General features: G+C 38.7%; 2 protein-coding genes across 10 annotated transcripts in view; one reads left to right on the top strand and one right to left on the bottom strand.

The window, feature by feature from the left end:
• Positions 1–341: 341 nt before the first annotated feature.
• On the bottom strand, positions 342–15,689 carry DPCD (deleted in primary ciliary dyskinesia homolog (mouse)). 3 transcript variants are annotated; one of them, XM_058189385.1, is made up of 6 exons: positions 15,548–15,689; positions 14,963–15,043; positions 12,027–12,151; positions 9,744–9,877; positions 5,207–5,309; positions 342–4,234 (listed from the first exon to the last, which is right to left on the bottom strand). In XM_058189385.1, the coding sequence occupies exons 1-6, from the start codon at positions 15,609–15,611 to the stop codon at positions 4,130–4,132; spliced, it is 612 nt and encodes a 203-aa protein (XP_058045368.1). In that variant the 5' UTR covers positions 15,612–15,689; the 3' UTR covers positions 342–4,129. The 3 variants fall into 3 exon arrangements, with proteins under 3 accessions (XP_058045368.1, XP_058045369.1, XP_058045370.1); XM_058189386.1 differs by having other exon boundaries at positions 14,963–15,069; positions 15,548–15,638; XM_058189387.1 differs by lacking the exon at positions 15,548–15,689 and adding an exon at positions 15,450–15,473.
• The window catches only part of POLL (DNA polymerase lambda), a 21,467-nt gene continuing 14,762 nt past the window's right edge, over positions 12,175–18,879 (top strand). Inside the window, exons 1-3 of one of the 7 annotated variants that reach the window (XM_058189381.1) lie at positions 12,175–13,698; positions 17,706–17,857; positions 18,101–18,395. In XM_058189381.1, the coding sequence (XP_058045364.1) occupies positions 17,749–17,857; positions 18,101–18,395 (404 nt within the window). In that variant the 5' untranslated portion in view covers positions 12,175–13,698; positions 17,706–17,748. Of the gene's footprint in view, positions 13,699–15,684; positions 16,382–17,705; positions 17,858–18,100; positions 18,396–18,879 lie in introns of those variants that run through there. The other 6 variants (XM_058189378.1, XM_058189380.1, XM_058189379.1 and 3 more) reach the window with 6 other exon arrangements.

Raw genomic sequence — 18,879 nt, 5'->3', positions numbered from 1 at the left:
TCTTAGGATGTTCAAATTCTTTGGTACCAGCATAGTTTGGCTTCTGAATGTTGCAGGTTCATATATTTCATTATGATAATTTAATTGAAGTGAAAGCAACTATATCTGGACAGTGAAGTAGAAGCTTTACTGACATCCAGACTTTTTCATGAATAAATATTGGGATATAAGATTGAAAACTTAGTTGGCTCTCTGTAAATTAAATCAACTATAAGTATTATTGTTTGGCACTATATAAGAACTGCTTTATTGGATCAATGCTGACAGGCCGGGTATTGAATAAATTATTGAAGTAGCATATAAAAAGTATCTTTGATTTCAAAAAGTAATTGAAGTCACAGTACATTTGACTTGATGCCTTTTATTCAGTATCATGATTGACTTTACTTATCTTTGACATACACAGCAAGCTGAGAATAAATATTCCTGAAAAATTATAACAATTGTGAAGGTAAAGGAGGATTTTTTAAATTTAATGGCTAGATGTTGAAAAAACATCTAGCCATGCATAATTCTGAGAGAAGATGCAAAAACATGTGGTGGTATTCTGACTTCTGTCATCACTCTCATCAAACATCTATATTTATAAATGGAATACCATGAATACTAATACTTATTTTTTCTAAAGATAGTTGTAAACATTACAGCCATGATGGCGAACCTATGGCATGTGTGTCACAGGTGGCACGCGGAGCCATATTGGTGGGCATGTGAACATTGCCCTAGCTCAACTCCAGCACGCATGTGTGCGGCAGCCAGCTGATTTTTGGGCTTTCCAGGCCCACTGGAACTCGGGAAACAGGCCATTTTCGTGCCTCCGGAGAGCCTCCGGGACAGTTGGGAAGGCTGGGGAGAGTGAAAAACGGGCCTACCCAGCCCACCATGCCATCGCGTGCCAAAAGTGGGAGGAGCGCAGGGGGGGTCATGCGCGCATGCCCGGGGGTGGGGCGCATTGAATTATGGGTGTGGATATGCACATGCGTCCCCCCCCCGGCGCTCCCCCCACTTTTGGCACACAACAGCAAAAAGGTTAGCCATCACTGCCCTACAGTGTTTCTGAACAATGCATTCCCCTTCTTGTACATATGAGTTTAAATAGGATATTCTGTTTACAGTAAGAATATCATCAAATATGAAATTATTAGGACACACACTAAAAATAAGAAGCCAGTATGAAAATATGTGACTGGAATAGATACCGCTGGCCAAAACAGCCAACAGGAATGCCCCCACATCTTACTTTTTATTCTAATTGCAATTATTAGATTGTTAAATGGTGAAGTCTGTAAGACAGAACTATGTTCTGTTTGTAGAATTGAATGAAAAAATGTCTGAAACACAAACATTTCTTTATTTCATTAATGACTAATATAAATCAGTGTAATTGAGACAAAAGGATTTTTTTTTTAGTAGAATGAGAAATCAACAAAATTGGAATATAAACTCTGAATATTCTTCCATACATGACGGATTGGGAAACAAGGACAATATCATGAAAATCTATTTTAAAACAAAATATTTGGAAAGGCTTATCACTGTCCATGATTCAAATTCAAACAGATAAACCTAGTAGGTTTAGTATAAATAATAAAAACGTAAGACAAGTCACATACTATGGTATAAAAGGTGGCTATTATAATTGTGTAAACAAACTTTAAAAGCAGATATTAGCAGGTGGCACTGAGATTGATTTATGGATTTCCAGGTATGGCAGTGTTGACAGTGGCAAAAATGGAACAGAACTTTTGAGTTATTCTTGACCTCCCAGCCTTAAAGCAACAGGGAGGATCATGGTACTGTACTGGAGGGAAACTAGTTTGATGGGACTAGATTTGAAATTCCCGGGAAGGCCCTTCTCCATTAAGTGGCCAGATTGAAGGGCTTCAGTGAACTGGCAGGAGGGGATTTTAGGTCTTGGATTATTTACACAAAGCAACCATTGTGGTGGCTAAGAGTGGCCAGCGGCTGAAAACAGAATGTGATGCATTCAGGGTGCTGGCAGTTGGGCAAGGGGTCTTGGCATTATACCTAAGAGCAGTTTAGTTTTGCTAGGCCTAAGGTGGTGAGTGTAGTTTCCTGGGGAACTCCTATGCTACCAATGTTTTGGATGCACTTGCTGGTAATATCCTGCTGTTGCAGTGTATATGGGAAATTTATTCTCCAGTAACTAGAATGGGCAGTCTCTCAGGTGAGAGCCAAGTGGAATGAATAAATACTGATTCCCAGCAAGGAGAAGGATCAGAGAGATAAAGAGATAGTACCCAGGACAGTGGGAGAACGTCTGTGTATTATATTTACTTCTCTTCATAGGGGTATACTAGATTAGATTTAGCAACCACAGTTGGAATCAACAATCTTGTTTTAAACAAAGCGGTCACTAAGTTTAAGTGAACTAAGTGATTAGGGGTTTGGCCAGGCTGCTGACTCCATGGGTAGATTGGTTAACAGGTGAAGTTTTAGTTTAGGAGTTGGGCTCATACCAGCTCTTACATGAGGTGAGCAAACTGTGTGGAATGGAAGTGTAGCTGCTACATACCTGTACCATAATATGGTACAGGTATCAAGCTGACCATTTCATGGTATTATGGGCTTGTCCACATATAGCAGCTAGTTTTTGCTTTGGACCACTGTAGATCTGGATATGGAGAGTATGACTATTACTCCCTTGTCATGGTCAGATAACTTTCTGGTCTAGCATAAATTGATGGCTACCATGACTTCCAAGGTGATGCCCATTCAGAGGATCCACTCCAGGCACTTTTGGATCTGGGTAGTTTGTGGTGGGTACTTGATTTTCTCAAAGATGTGATGTGTGAGTCTACAAGTGCCTGTTTTGCTACTCTCAACATAGGCAACAAGCCCTCATGAGCCCTCAGTGAAACCGCTTCTAAGCAGCTGCTGTTGGGCTTATCCTTGGTGGCTGATGGGTTTTGGACTGTCAGCGGGAGTTGAGGCAGCAGTGCCCAGAGAGGAGGTGAAGGAGTATCAAGAATGAAATTGAGCACAATTATGTGCCCAGATTTGAGTCTGCTCCACAGATATAAGAGAATGAAGCATTCCTACTTCTCTCTTGTTGCATTGGCATGTTGTCATCCAGAAGCTCTTTGCAGAATGGTTAATTCCCTTTGGAGAAGGAGCCAGTTGCAAGAGTGACTGTGGTGACCAGTTAGCATAACATTTTACCATAGGTTTGTTCAGATTCTCTTGACTGCTTTGGTATTGTCTAGCGATTTGATTGGAATGTCTTGCCAGGTTAACTGGGATGCTTTACATGCTCTCCAAGATGCCCTCTGTTACCTATGGTCTGGACCTCTGTCCCACACAGCTGCTTTAGCTATTTATTTATATCAATGTAGACTCCAATTGATTCTGGGCTGCCCAACGATAAAACCATACAACAAATATGTAATGCAAAAAGAGACACAGCAATAAACAAGGTAGCACCTCTGGTCAACAATATGTATCATACACCTAGCAAGGGGATCCAATCACCCTAGTCCAAAGCTTGGGAGCACAGCAAAGTCATTAAGGCCTGCCAGAATGCTATCAGGACGGAAGCCCTCTGGATCTCAAGAGGAACCACATTCTGGAATGCAGGTGCCATGACAGAAGACATGATCCTGAGGTTCCAATATGGTTATGAAGGCCCCCATTGGTTGATCAAAGGAACATTTAGTACATTAACTTTGCTGGATTGAATCAGCTGGGTCGATACCATAGTCTCTCCAATAACAAGCACACTGAACTGCACCTAGAAACAAACTGGTAACCAGTGCAGCTTGGAAAGCATAGGTGCCACTGCCACATGGCCATACTGAGGATAATTAGGGGTGGGTGGGCCTTATACCCTGGATCTGGAAGATTACCAATGCCTCCTTACCAGAATAGGTGCTACCGGGAGCCATAAAGAGACTGATATATTCCCTCCTTAAGAGGCTCTTTTTGGATTTTTGCATTTTCCAGTTGGTTTTGTTTTAGGTTTTTAGATATTATTCAATTGCAGATTTTAATGTTCGTAATCTGCCAAGAGTTCTGTAGAATTGTGGCAGGGTATAAATGAAATGAATGAATGATCCCCGTTCAGCACTATTATTTAATAAAAATACAGACAATGCACTTCAAAACTCGACTACTGTGTCTTGCAGTCTCCTTCGCCGTTATTAGCAGCTTTGATCTTCTTTAGTTCTTTTAGTAGCTCCTCTTCTGCAGCTAGTATTTCTGTTGGCTTTTGATACTATAGGAAAGAAAGTAGCCTGAATCTCTGTTAGCGCAAACAGAAATGCTATTAACAAAGTGCCTTATTTGCAAAATTGAAAAAAAGAAGCAAAATCAATGGTATGTGATGCTCTCAGATTCATCTTTTTCAGCCATTTAAGATATAAAACCTAGAACATAAGGCTATATCTCAAACACATTCATTGAAATCTGCCTTATTGTATTTTTTTGATCCCATTTATCCTGCTACAGTGTGATATATCCCATGGCAGTGTCCACTTGAACTTCTCTAATTGTTCATTGGATACCTCCCTGTTCTCTGAAGAAAGTACAGTTATTACAAATAAAAGACAATTATTTCAGGTTAGAAAGAAAAAATGCTTATTATTGACTTATTGAGTTATTTTTAAGACTGAAACAGAAATAGCGTGATTTTTTTTAATCATAAGCCTTACTGGTATAATTTTTAATTCTTAACTTTCATCCAAAGGCCATTTTCCTCCATGTGTGTTACCTCAAGTTTTATACAGTTGGTCCTTAACTTACAACTACAGTGGAACCCAACATTTCCACTGCAAAGAAAGTCAGTTATTAAGTGAGCTGTGCCCCATCTTATGATCTTTTCTGTCACAGTTTTTAATCAAATTACAACAGACATTAAATAAATTAGGCTTTCCCCATTGACTTTGCTTGTTGAAAGCCAGCTGGGAAGGTTACAAATGGTGATCACATGACCTCAGAACAGTGCAGCTGTCATAACTACATGCCAGTTGTCAAGCCCCTGAATTTTGATCACATGACCATGAGGATTCTACAACTGTTGTAAGTGTGAAACCCAGTCATAAGCCACTTCTTTCAGTGCTATTGCAATTTTGAGAAGTCATTAAATGAATGGTTGTAAGTTGAAGACTATCTGTAAAGGCAGCATAGCAAAAGAGGACTGAAAACAGTAATAAGCTAAAGGTGTCAGAACAGCTTTATGAAAACTTACTGTGATGATCAATGTATTGTTGGCATGAGTAAAACTCAAAGCTGTGCTGTCCAAAGGCAGTTGGAATCTGTCCAAATCAGGAATAGTGAATTTTTTGTAGTATCTGAAAGTAAATGTGGACATGAAAATAAAGACTATTCATTTCTTCACTAGTGGAAGATAAAGAATACCAAAATTATGTTTTTATATGAAAGAAATTTCAGGATTGTTCCAAGAATTAGAAGCTGAGTATCTTTCATTCAAGGCTGCAAGATTCCACTAAGGATTATTTTTATTATAGTAAAATACATAAATACATAAACCAACTGAGTTATATTTAAAAATCTGACTGAACATAGGTTGCTACTAATTTTGATCAGAAGGTTTTGTTTTTAAATGCAGCCATATGCTAGAAACTACAGTAGCAAACATCAATCAGTCTTTCTTAGAAAAGAGAGGAAGAAAGGAAGCAGTGGCAACCATTTCCAAAAATCTTGCCAAGAAAACTAATCCAGTCATCAGGAATTAACCCTGACTTAAAGGCACAAAAAATGGGCTTCCCAAACTCTGGGATACTTACTAATTATTATAAGGATAAGAGTTAGATAGGCTACCTTAACAGTTTGAATGTTAGTTTAGTTTTGATCACCTTGATTATGCATAGTGCCTACACTCTCATATTTATCAGGCACTTAGAGAGATCCATCTTCTGCTATTTTCAATTTAATTTTAAGATGGAAGGCCAATATGCTTTCTCTCCATGAAGCATGACTGCCATTTAGTTCCTTTGGGGGGCTGGAACTCATCCTTTATGAATTATACTCCACAATTGATACATGTTTGGTGCCCCAAAATGAACAGGATGTCAAACCTATGAGCAATCCTTTTCAATTAAGTTAGTTTTGTTCAGAAGTTGACTGGCTGAACTAGTGCTACACAAACCACAAACCCTTTATTTTCCAAGTCCTGCTGAAAATGCACACAAAGGCCAACCAGCCAGGGCTAACTTTGCCTGCTAAAGAAGAATGTTACCCCAGGGCTTGGAGCCTTTTGCTTATATTTGGGAAAGGTGGCAGACATGGATAATAATGGAGATGTCAAAGGTTAAACAGCAAAGATTAGATGAACACAAAAGACAAGTTAAGGAAGTGTTAAGTTCTTACTGATTGAGACAATAAAAAAGCAACTCCCCAAAGTAGTCCAGTGTTTCAAAGAGCCTAGGAAGTCCACACTGAGAACACCGACTTTATCCCCGCCCCCCCTGCCCCCTCCCCAGGGTTGAGGCAGTGGGAAAAATACCTGGTCTAAGCTCCAAGTAAAATCTGTGAAAGATCAAAGGAAAATAGATCTGCTGTTTTGCTTCTTCCAGCATAACGTTAACTGGTACCTTGTCCTGCAATAATTGAATCTGCTATAGCCAAGGAGACTTTGCCTGTTTGTTTGGAAGTTTGCTTTAATGGATTTGTTTTACAGCAAGAAGACTGAATCAAATCCCACTTTAGCAGCCTTTCGCTGTGGCTAGAGGGGGTATTGTTGAATGAGTAAAAGTAGGTGGCAATATTTTTTTTTAAGGTCCTTTGGGGAGCTATCTTCGCTTCCACATTTACAATTGCAGAGTAGCCATTGAGTAATTCCAGGTTTCTTCTGTTATATCTCCTGGGAAAAACTGCATCTGCTAAAATTCTAATTGTCATAAGCATTATGCCATTGTCTTCCCTTTTCCTAAAGCTGGGGTAAACAGCTTTCTCAGGATTGTAGGCCCCATCTTGTTTTTCCTACCAGCTGAAGATGGCATCAGAGGAAGGGGCGGAGCCACATTTTCAGCCTACACTTTATTTGTATCCTGAATTCCTGACTCTCACCCTAAAATCCTACTGGTTAAATATGACAGTAAATGGCTGAATTTAAGTGACACAATTTTGGATGAGTTTGGGAGGAATTTAAAAGTGAGACAGTTTTGGTGATTTGTTACCTAGAGTTTCCCTTCTTCTAATTTCATCTTTATCCTTAAGGGGAAAAAATAGAGACAAATGTTGCTGAAAATTGGTAATTTTGGTAACCATTTTAGTAATATATCTCAGGAGGCTGGGGGAAGTACATAGAGCTGCCCATTCCTGCCATAAAGGACTAACTAGAATTTCTCACATGATCAAATCACCAGCATTAATGGGAATTGAACATTATGAAATATGGAGATTAGGAACCTGTGGGCTGGTCCCAGGTGGAAGTGGAAAGAGGTTGCCTCAGATCCATCAGCAGCTCCGCACAGGAACAGAAAAAATATTGTTAGACTTGTCTGGAAAAAGAAGAACCTGTCTAGCAGTTTAGCAATAGGTGGAAATCTCCAAGTTCCCATGTAGATTTCATAAAATCCCAGTTTTGGTAAAAAAAAAAGAATAATTTATGGAAGAATGGATAAAATGCAGACATACATATACTCTTCTATTGTTTTAGCATGAATTAAAGTTATTTTATCTTCTGCCTTCCTCACAATAAAGAACATGCTACAATGAATAATGGTATCTAATAGGAAAATCACGAAAGTCTGCACAATCCAAGTTCTGTAAAGAGCCTACCAGTTTTGTGGTGGAGTAATTTTTGTTGTAACACAAAATAAATGAAAAATGTACATTCCTCTGATAGAAGCCAATTCCACTTCTGAAGCTAATAATTGAAATGTTTTATTAAAGACCTCAAATTACTGAGAGGCATGAAATACTCTATAACCTAGCACCCACATGTGGAACAAAGTTAATGTCTCAGTTTTTCTTGTTACAACACTTGTATTACAAATAGAACTCAGGGGCTACTAATGATTTCTTCCTCTGTTTTTTGATTGGATATTTAGGTGACAATTTTCTTTCTGCCAATTTCAGTGCATTGCATTGAAAGTAGCATTTTTAGCTACACCTTATGCAGATATCCATTGTTAATGGCTTAGCCTGTGAATTCAGCCAATTATTCAGCTTCCCAGAGTTGCCTTATCAGTGAAAAGGGAAGCATATAAACTTAATAAATATATTTCCATTTAACCAATAAATCATAGTTAAATGATGGCTAAGATAAATATGTGATTGAAGAAAGTCTTTTGTTCTACCACCGACCAGCCAGAACAAATAATGTAAAAGCTGTTTGTTGCAGCATTAATCCAACTTTTCCTGGTTTCTTTGGTAGACAGAATTGAGATTTACTTTAGAATTTTTACTCAATCATGTCTGATATTTTCAAAAAGCAAAGCAAGCAAATGTAAAATGTCTATGCTAATTAAGGTATTCATTCCCCCATTCCCCAAAAACCTTATAATGGTTTGCATTTTATATGCTAGGAACAATGGCATCATTGGTTCTGAATTGTCCAAAACACGTGGGATTGTCTAAAATACACGGGGCTACTAAACAGTAAATGATCTGTTGGATCTGCTACATGGTTAACACTGTATCTTATTACAATTTTAGCTGACAGCCTCAAGGGAGATATGAAAGAAATGTGTTTCTCTTATTCTTTGCCTATCAGCAACTATAATTTAGAGCTACTTATCCTGAGTTTTAAATATATCTAATGTTTGTCATAAATTCGTTTAGTTCTTTTTAAAAGGCATCTTATTAGTAAATGCAGTCTATGTCATAACAGTAAAATTTATGCTTGTATATATGCAAGAGAATTCTGTCTACTACAAGTCAAAATCATAGATGATCCTGATTTAAAATGAGACTCTGCAGACGGCCGAGCATATTTAAGGACTGCTCAAATCAACAAATATTAAATAATATTCCTACCTATCAAGAGGAAATCCACTGAACTTCAGGAACCTGATTCTGTACCTGCCAGTTCCAGTGAGATAACAAAGATGCTAAGTAGAATGCCCATAAGGTTAATGTAGTCTGGCCTTTATTGTAAAATGTTTGACAAGCCCTGACCATGTCCCTAGTTTTTTATTGTCATTGATTAATTATACTCTTTGCCCTCAGAAGAACTTTAGCCTAACATAAATGGTCAAATAGAAAATAGAAGTTCTTGCCAACAGCACCACCTCTGGGTAAATATTAGGGATTACAGAAAAATGGAAAGAGTAGGAAAAACAAATGCTCTTTGTTCCAGGACTATAGCTTGATTTGTACATAAAATTAAGACATATCGATGTTTGTTTTTTATTTAGCATTGCATTCAAACCTATCCATTATGGATATGTGCAAAATACAATACAATTGCTTGTTCAAAAATCATACTCTTCATAGTATTATGTGTGAATACTACAAAAAGTTCAGATTACGGGCTGTTGGTTTGTCAATTTAAAGTGCACTGACAATGTCTCCTTGAATGGTGACAAAACATTTGCAACTAAATTGCCAAGTTTGGAGCTCAAATCAACAGCCCAGCTACCAACCCATGTCAGCTCATATTATTTTGTTAAAACAATATAACTGTTGTAAAAATACCACTGTTAAGAAAAGAAAAATTCAGAATATTACAATAGAAAACTAAAATCATTTCTACATACTACAAGCTATGCACAAATACACCCAAATTTATCCCACCATGAGTGAATCTGTTTACTGACTTCTTATTTGTTGTGTGGACCACACAGCAACGTTGATCCTTTTCTACTGAAACACTGTAGACATCCTTAGGATAGGGCAGGTTTCGGATCCGCCACTGGAAACTGCTTTTGGTGTCTTTTCGCATAAAGACAGGCTAAAGAAAAGAGAAATGGAATTCAGTCCGGTGTTGTTCAGTTCAACTAGACAGCAACTGTAATAACTACTACAACAACATGAATAGGAATTGCCAAAATTATACATGCAAGTGCTGGATTCTTATCTAAATTGAAGCAACACTAGTGCCAGCATCTTTAGGTTCAATACCTTTCCCCATGAGCTTTTCTCAATTTATATAATACATGGTTTTGTGGGATACACTAAATACATCCCAGATACACAAATTATGTTATAATACTGAGGAATGTGAAGGAAAGTGCTACTAGATTTAGGAAAAATATAGGCTGAAGTAAAAGATAGTTAAGGAACAAAAGTAATCTTTCACAAGAGAGAAAAAAAGTCAATTTCATAAAAGACTACAATCAAGCAAGAATCCATTCAATAAATAATTACATTCATGACACAGAACACCCTTCATACAAATATATGGGATAATTCAGGTATTCGTACATACATGAAACATATATACTTCAACTGGATATTGAATGAAATGGAACTATTTTGTTCCAGATAGAAGGGAGAGTGTACAAGGAGAAAGAAACCAAGAAAGAAACCAAGAACCCCCTACTCATGGGTTGATATACATACACATTTGACAAAACCATGAGAATTAGGTGATAGCAAAAGGGATGGCACAAGGGGAAAAACTGCCCCTGTATCTAGGCATGCAATACTGTCCTGAGGGAAGGAGCTGAAATGTTTTGTGTCTAGGATGTAAGGGGTCTGCAGATATTTTCTCAGCCCTCCTGATCTGCACAATATACAGGTTTCTATGGAAAGCAGGCTGGTTGCAATTATTCTTTCTGCAGTCTTGACTATGCGTTGGATTCTATACCTGTCCTGTTCAGTTGCTGTACCACACCAGACAGTTATAGAGTCAATAATTCCTCTGTAAAACTGCATCAGCAGCTCCTGGACAGTCTGAACTTTCTAAGTTTATGCAGGAAGAACATTTGAAAGAGATCCTAACTTTAAGGCAGGATCATAATACAGAACATAAACCTTTTATAAAAATATTATTTAGCTCTTGGCATTTTTGGCAAAATTATAGTCTGTGTCATGGAATAAATTGTCAGTGGAATTAAAGCACGCTTCCTCATTACAATTTAGGAAAGAGCTGAAAACATATTTACTACCCAAGGGCTTACAGTGTAACTGTTTTAGCTGATGTGTTTTATATGTGTTACGCTTTATACATGTTTTTATAGGTGCTTTATTGCACTTTGGAAGCTACCCAAATTGCCCAGAGTCATAAAAAGATTGGAGAGCATTTACATTCCCTAAAGCAATCAATATACCACACTAGTGTTTCTCAAACTCAGCAACTTTAAGATGTATGGACTTCAACTCCCAGAATTCCCCAGTCACACATTTTTAAATTGCTGAGGTTAAGAAACATGACACGACACTATATCTGAATGCACACATGATTTAATGAATGGCTAAAGTGGAGTTAGCTAACCATTTTGGCTTTGGGGCCCGGCAGGGCAGGAGGGGATGTTTCCATCCCAGCGGCGGGCAAGCGCACAACTCCATTCGTGTGAGTGGCGGGCACGCACGCCTGCTGCTTGTGCAAATGGAGCATGCACATGCTTGCCTGCTGTTTTTAACTAGCTTAAATATACCCAGTGACCTTCCATGGCTAAGAATGGCCTTGAATATGAGTCTCTTAAAGGAGCCATATTAAACTTTTCATATTTACAAAAATATCTCCATGCAATGTTAATTCAGATCTTTTTGACCATAGTGAACTTTCAGTTGTAATTCCTCTGTTTAAATTATGTTGAAATTTAAAGTATGGTTGCTACCTCTTAGTTCAACTTTTGTCATGAATGTTGTGAGGCAAAATTTGAAAAAGCAATGCTTCATAAATTGAGTTAAACTCCTTGTAGGAACGGCATGACAACACATTTAACAAATAAAATTTATAGATTGGAAAAAGACAGAGACAAAGTAGAAAGGAAGAGTATAATGGACATTTCTACTGTTATGGATTATTCATGCAGCTTGGTATAGAAAGAAAACCTTACATACTATTTTCTAAATGAAAAAAAATCAAGGTAGAAAAATTGGATAAAGTATATTTTTTCTAATATCAAATGCTGAGGTACAAATATTGTATTTACATTGGTATTGCTCTCCTTTATGAACTCACGGTCCAGAGCTCCTGCTGGAAGAATTGTGGGTTCTCCCACTTCAACCTCCCAATTGCCATGTGCACCTAGGGCATTCTTCTCTCTCCATTTTCTCACTGCACAGAAAGGAAAAAGAGAAAGAAAAAAAATGAGATATTTATTTTTTTCAGGAAAAAAGCCCCAAATAGGATATTAAGAAATTAGCAGCTGATTGCTATATAACAAATTAAATCAAATACTTTTGAATTCAATTTATTTTTAATTATGTCTCTTTCCTTTTGCAGAAACAGAATACAGGGGGGTTCTTGGCTTGTGATCACTCATTTAGTGACCATTCAAACCTGCAATAGCATCGAGCAAGGGGGACTTACATGTCCTCAGAGTTTCAGCTGTTTGTAGCATCCTCACATTCACATTCACATGATATGGGTATTCAGTACCCAGCTCATGATTCCAATACTGCACTGAGCTACAGTCACATGATCATACTTTCCAACGCTCCCTATTGGTTTTCCACAAGCAAAATCAATGAAGAAATTGGTAGGAAGTCGGAAATTGTGGTCACATGTGATCCTTGCTTAACTTCCTACACGGTCCTCACTTATCAACAACAATGTGAACTGCTAGGACTCTCATTGATAAGCAATGCTATCCCATGATGTCACATTTTATCACCATGTCACTTAGTGGCAGCAGTTCTCGTCCAATTGCTGTTGTAACCCAAGGACTACTTGTAGACTTTTTTTACATATTAATAACATGAACATGTGTTAAAAGAGCATTTAAAACTGCTGGCTTTGAGTTTCAGATTATGCTATTTACTAGGTTTATCCTGATGGTTGTGTAGCATTTCAGATCCAAAAGCAAAAGATTGTTTCAGAACACATAGCATCAATCACACTCCCTCAGTCCAACCCACCTCACAGAGTTGTTATAATGGAAAAAGGAGGAGGAGGAAGGACTATTACGTAATATGTTTGCCAACTTGAGTTATTTATTTAAAAAATAACAAAGGTGGGATAAAAATAAATAAACCAGCATGCAACTTGTTAAATCACATGAATATTTTCCGTGGGATTCTTCCATTGTTAAATAGGGCAATTGCACTATTCTGGGAAAAGACAGTTGTTCAGGCACTGTAGATTGATGTTATACAAGCACACCAATGCATTCCAAAACACTTTTTTTCTTCAAATCTGAAACATTGCATAGCTTTCGTCACATAGGCCCAGAGAGCTGAATCATCTGGGAAGTGAGGCTAATTGATCTGGGTTTCAGTGCTATAAATTCACATTGATATTTTACAGTTCAATTCATGCTCAAGGAACTGGTTTTGGAAATGATACTGCACAGTGTGAAAAACAGTTTAAAAGCAAACAACTTGATTAGTCTAACTTGTCCAAAACAAGGAGCATTTGGAATTTCCCGTCCAACTCCTCCTGGATAACAACAAACCTGTTATTAGTTATATTACAGGAAACCCTAATTTAACTACCCTGAGTAGACTGGCAACTCCATCGTTAAGCAACTTGGTCATTAAGTGAAAACATGACTGCTCAGCTTCGCTATGGCAGTTATGGCAATCTCAGTTGCTTTTGTTCAATGAATCGCATGCGGTCATTAGAAGAGGACCCACCCATATCCAAGCACTTCTTGGAAGAAGGTAAGGGACTGTCTCCACTTCAATTCCCTCATCCCCATCCCCCTATCTCTGCCCTGCAAGTCTTCCACCTATCTGCTGCTACCGGCTGCCCTTGCCACTTGGCTTGCTTGCTGCTGCGCTGCACAGCATTACTAGCTAGGGTCTTCTTTTGCATTAGTGCATCCATGTCCTTCTTTCATACCAGTAAGAAAGATGCCCAAAAGAAAGCCCTGGCTGGTGTGAGAAAGAAGGACCTGGCTAGCATGCGAAAGAACAGTGCAAAAGAAAGACTTAGTTCGTAGTGGTGCATACTGCCACAGCACATCACACATCCACCTGTTCTGTAGCTCTCATCCGCTGACTTGTGGGGTGTTTTCATGGTACCTCCCCTGCATGTGATGAGCCCAGCAGACGGAGGCAGGAAAAGATGACAAAAGTCAGCTGGGGATGGGAGTAGAGCAGTAGGATCATAAATACAGGCAGGCTGAATTTTGTTCATGTGACCACAGCGGCACTGATCACCAGCTCTTCAAAGACTGGTCGTAAGTCCCTTTGTTCAATGCTATTGTAACTTAGAATGGTTGCTGAAAAAATGGTTATTAAGCAAGACTACTTATATACACTTGGGACAGAAAGGTACAAGAATTTAAAGTTTGATTTCACTATAAATAGAGTCTGCATTTGATCTATAGCAGGTGGTCAAATTCTCTAAAAAAATCCTATCAGAGCAGGGTGCCCTTGATACCCTGCTTGCATGCGTTTGTACAGTTTTTTCAAGAGAAGCATGATAAAGCCATGCAGTCTCAGACTACGAGCCCTGTAATCTCAGAGACAAGGCCAACATTGCTTTCACTGCCCTTTCCTGGTATGGCTCTCTTTCATTGTAAAGTTCATTGCTTTACTGACCTGCAGAATGTGCAAGACTTAAAGCAAAACCTGTATTTCGAATCACCCATCTCCTCCGATTTATGATTGTATGACTGTAACCTTGTTGCTGGTATCCTTACAAATTATTTTGACTGTTTCCTAATATGATTTGATTGCTTATTTGTTCCCTATGACTATCATTTAGTGTTGTACCTTATGATTCTTGATGAAAATATCTTTTCTTTTATGTACACTGAGAGCATATGCACTATAAATTAAAATATTATTATTATTATTATTAAGACAAATTCACTGTGTGTCCAATCACACTTGGCCAATAAAAAAATCTATTCTATTCTACCTGGACTATTCGCATTTCCAACCTTTAACTAGAAGTAAGAAAAGTTGATTGGCTTACAGAGTAGCTGGTGTGTTTTCAGGTCATACTCTTCTGCCATCTCCTTTCCATCCTCAAACAAGTAATGGATTTTTCGTTTACCTAAAGAGACCACAGGATAGGTGGATCTAAAAAGGAGAAATAGGAGGAAATCCCACCCCACAAACTCAATATATTTCCCCATTTGGCCACAGTGACTTTTAGAGATTCACAACTCTCCATCCATACTACTCCTCTACTAAACGCAAGTTTTGATGGAAATAAGCACCAATGTTAACGGGTTGATTTCCGTATGCTCTCCACAGTGGTGAATACAATTCAGTTAGAAATAAAACAGCCTGGGGAATTTTTTCTTTAAAAACAAACAAACTTTAAAGAGATTTTTAAGTTGGATCTTCAGTCTATCCCTGTTAGGTCTCCCCGGGTTGGCGCACCCAAAAGCGAAGGCAACAGAGAGACTACAGCCTCCTCGCTCCTTTGGAGAGCGGAACTGCACGGCTTCTCCCACCTTAGAAAGACCCCAACTTCACCCGCTGCCCATTTGCCCGTGACCGGCGGGTCATTTTCCCCAGATCGCCACTATCCCAGGCTCCGCCACCCCGTTACCATCGGCGAGTAGGGCGGTCTTGCGAGCCGCACGCAACCTCTCCAGCCAGCCAGTCCCAGCCATATTGCGGCTCGGCTAGGTACGTTACCAAGGCAACGCCTCCCGGTCTTCCGGCCTTTCGGCCCTGACACGGAAGGAAACGCCGTGCGCAGGTCGCTTTTGCGTCACAGCAATACCGTTCATAGGGGAACGTTGCCCTCCTCGGTATCGTTCTCCTTGGCCTCTCTTTGGACGTTGCGTAAGGGTTCCACCCCCCTTCTCCAGCCAGAGGGGCAACGTAGGTGGCTGGGAGGGCGGTTTAAGGCAGCGAGGTAGGGCAGGGCGGCGCGGCGCCTCTCAGTCGCCTTGGAAGTGCGGCAGTGGGCTAGAGAAGCGCTAGAGAAGTGTTTTAGCCATGGCTGTCAGGAGCTCGATCTCATCCCGCCTCCGAAATCCAGACGCTCTTAAGCGGCTGGTCTCTGGACTGGGGTGATCCGGGCTCGGATTAGAGCAGCGCTCCGAAGTGATGCAAAAAAGTTTCCTGCCTTGGTCTCGCCACTCTCTCTAGGGCGGAATCCCACAATCTGTGTTGATTTCAAGGGCTGCAGCCCTTAGCCGGCATGTCTTGTAAACCAAAATTTATGGGAAGGGCATCTTGAGTAGCGCTGAATTGGGCAAGACTCTCCCGGGTGTACGCATGAGATATTTACTATCATAATTCTTAAAAGGAACAATATTGGTATTATTATTTTTAGCTGCTATACTTTTCATCGGCAGTTTTGTCAGAGAGTTTGTTCACGGTTTCCTGGCCCGAGATTGCAGAATGCAAAAGTCCTACAAATTCAGATTCTCCAGTAAAGTATTTTCCAACTCTTTAATAGTGGTCCCTAATAGCATCCTTTTAATGAAAGAAATTGAACATTGAATCTGGGATAGAAGAACCATAGCTTATAGTGTTTGAGCACATGCTTTGTGTTCAGCAAATCTTAGGTTCAGTCTCTGTGGTCTTTACTTTTACCAGGGAAACTTAGCCCAACAGTGTTGACACTACAGGACTAGTGATCCGACTCGTGTGTTCTGAATTCATAAAACATTTCCCATCTTAATTCCTATATTTATAGATCATAAGTACCATACTGTCCTTGCTCCTTCTAATATTAGGACTCCATTCATCTAAAGTAAGACCAGCCAGATATTTCAAGGAAAGTTACAATAAGAACTGTTTCATATAGGATACAGTTCCTAAACAGTGAAACAATATACAGTTTATTATTTGTAATGTGGATATGATATACATTATAATATATATTGCAGTACATTTAAGAATATTACAATTTTACTCTCAAGCAAAAAAAATATCTATATGCTATCCCAACAAATAACACTGTCAAACTATTTACTAAGTCTGCACTACTATTAATCTTCTCATTGTTCCCATCACCCATCTTCTTCCACTTATGACTGTATGACTGTAACTTTGTTGCTTGTATCCTTATGATTTATATTGACTGTTTCCTAGTATGATTTGATTGCTTATTTGTACCCTATGACTAGCGTTAAGTGTTGACCCTTATGATTCTTGATGAACGTATTGTTTCTTTTATGTACACTGAGAGCAAATTCCTTTTGTGTCCAATCACACTTGGCCAATAAATTTTTTTATTCTATTCTATTCTATTCTATTCTATTCTATTCTATTCTATTCTATTCTATTCTATTCTATTCTATTCTATTCTATTCTAGGAGATCTTGTAAAATCCCATGGTTTTCTATAGCACCCATATGCAGATGACATTCAGCACTGATTTTCCATCCCAGACCTATTCTCTCTGTGTTTCCAGTTGTCTCCCCAAACCAAATGTATTTACTTATCTTCTCTAACCTTCAGCAAAATAACATTCCCAGTAGTGCTAAACATATATGCTGACAGTGGCAAAGAGATATAAGAAAATATATATAGTTATCAGGTACATAAATCATGAAATGCTAATTTTACCAATCTTCAAATGTATTAAATTAGGCACGATGAAAAGAGTCATTTATGTGACTGAGTGGAATATGTACTAGAACTATTAATCTGTTCTAAAATGATGGAACATTGACAAAAGGATAAACTGTTAAGAATTACCTGTCATTAGAATATATTGTTATTTTTACTTTTCCTTCCTACATCTTCAGCAAATCTGCATTCTCCTGTTAGGGAAGGAGATACCTGTAGTTCATGGAACCTCAAGGAATTGTCAAAGCTTTTCGCAAACGAAAGAAGTTGAGAGATGAGGTACACTCTACACCTTTAAAGATTTGGAAAGAAGAAACCAAGAATCAGCAAGGTGATCTTTTTTCTTTCTGACTTTCTCTTGGTGTGGCTTGCTTTGCTGTTAATCCTTTCAGAGAAATGACTTAATCCTTAAAAAGTTCAATCTCTATGATGCAGTAATATAACAACATGACTATATGTTATAAAACACTAACTGTTGTTATATTTCATTAAGTGATCAGATTTCTTCACTCTGAAATGATTTGTAATCTAACCCTATCTTGCTGATCATCTTTCTCTGTGGTATTTTTACCAGGGTGGTTGGAGCCAATCACAGCTTATGTGTTGCAAGCAGGAATTGGCCAGGCCAGGGCTGAGATCTTCTGTAAGCAGATCATCCACAATGGAGGACACATCTGCAGCCAGTTCTCCCCAGATGTGACACATGTAATAGTAGATGAAGACATGGATTTTGATCGGGCTTTTCGGCTCCTCAAACTCAAAAAGTTACCTCAGGGATTGCAACTAGTTAAGGCATCATGGCTGAGTTCTTGTATTACAGCACAGCAGATCTTGGACACTACGGACTATAGACTCATCGTCCCAGAGAAGTAGGTCTCTCTCTTAAATACTTTATGCAGCTTGAATGGGGAAGGTTTATGCAAAACTGATAATCCATCTTCAAAATATAATAGAAAAAAGAACTTCATTCGATATTTTTAGTGTAACCATTGGTCAAATATCCTATCTTTTGATAAGGTGACTGAGAAAGTGATGGCTTTGATGATTTGGATGCTGATTTTCGGAAGTGATTTTACTGGATATGTCATCTGGGAAATGACACTGAACCTATTTTGGTTACCGTAGTAGATGAGCTAAGAAAGTAGTCTCCAACTTATAGCAGTTTGTTTAGTGACCATTTGAACTTATAATGGAACTTACATTTTTTTTTCACATTTACAACCATTGCAGCATCCCCATGGTCACATGATCAAAATTCAGATGCCTGGCAAGTGACTCATATTTATGATAGTTGCAGTATCCAGGGAAAAGGAAAGTCAATGGGGAATCCAGATTCACTTAACAATTGCAATG

This window comes from Ahaetulla prasina, chromosome 6 (assembly GCF_028640845.1).
Source record: "Ahaetulla prasina isolate Xishuangbanna chromosome 6, ASM2864084v1, whole genome shotgun sequence".
NCBI lineage: Eukaryota > Metazoa > Chordata > Lepidosauria > Squamata > Colubridae > Ahaetulla > Ahaetulla prasina.
Note: the sequence above shows the minus strand (reverse complement) of the source record. Positions and strands in the feature narration are given on the sequence as shown.

Bases quoted from the DNA above. Each gene is read 5' to 3' on its own strand.
- DPCD (XM_058189385.1), bottom strand. From the start codon at position 15,611: ATGGCTGGGACTGGCTGGCTGGAGAGGTTGCGTGCGGCTCGCAAGACC. The intron at 15,044-15,547 runs GTAACGGGGTGG...TGGTCTCTTTAG, and splicing joins GACCGCCCTACTCGCCGATG to GTAAACGAAAAATCCATTAC. The intron at 5,310-9,743 runs GTCAGTAAACAG...ATTTACTTTCAG, and splicing joins GTCCACACAACAAATAAGAA to ATACTACAAAAAATTCACTA.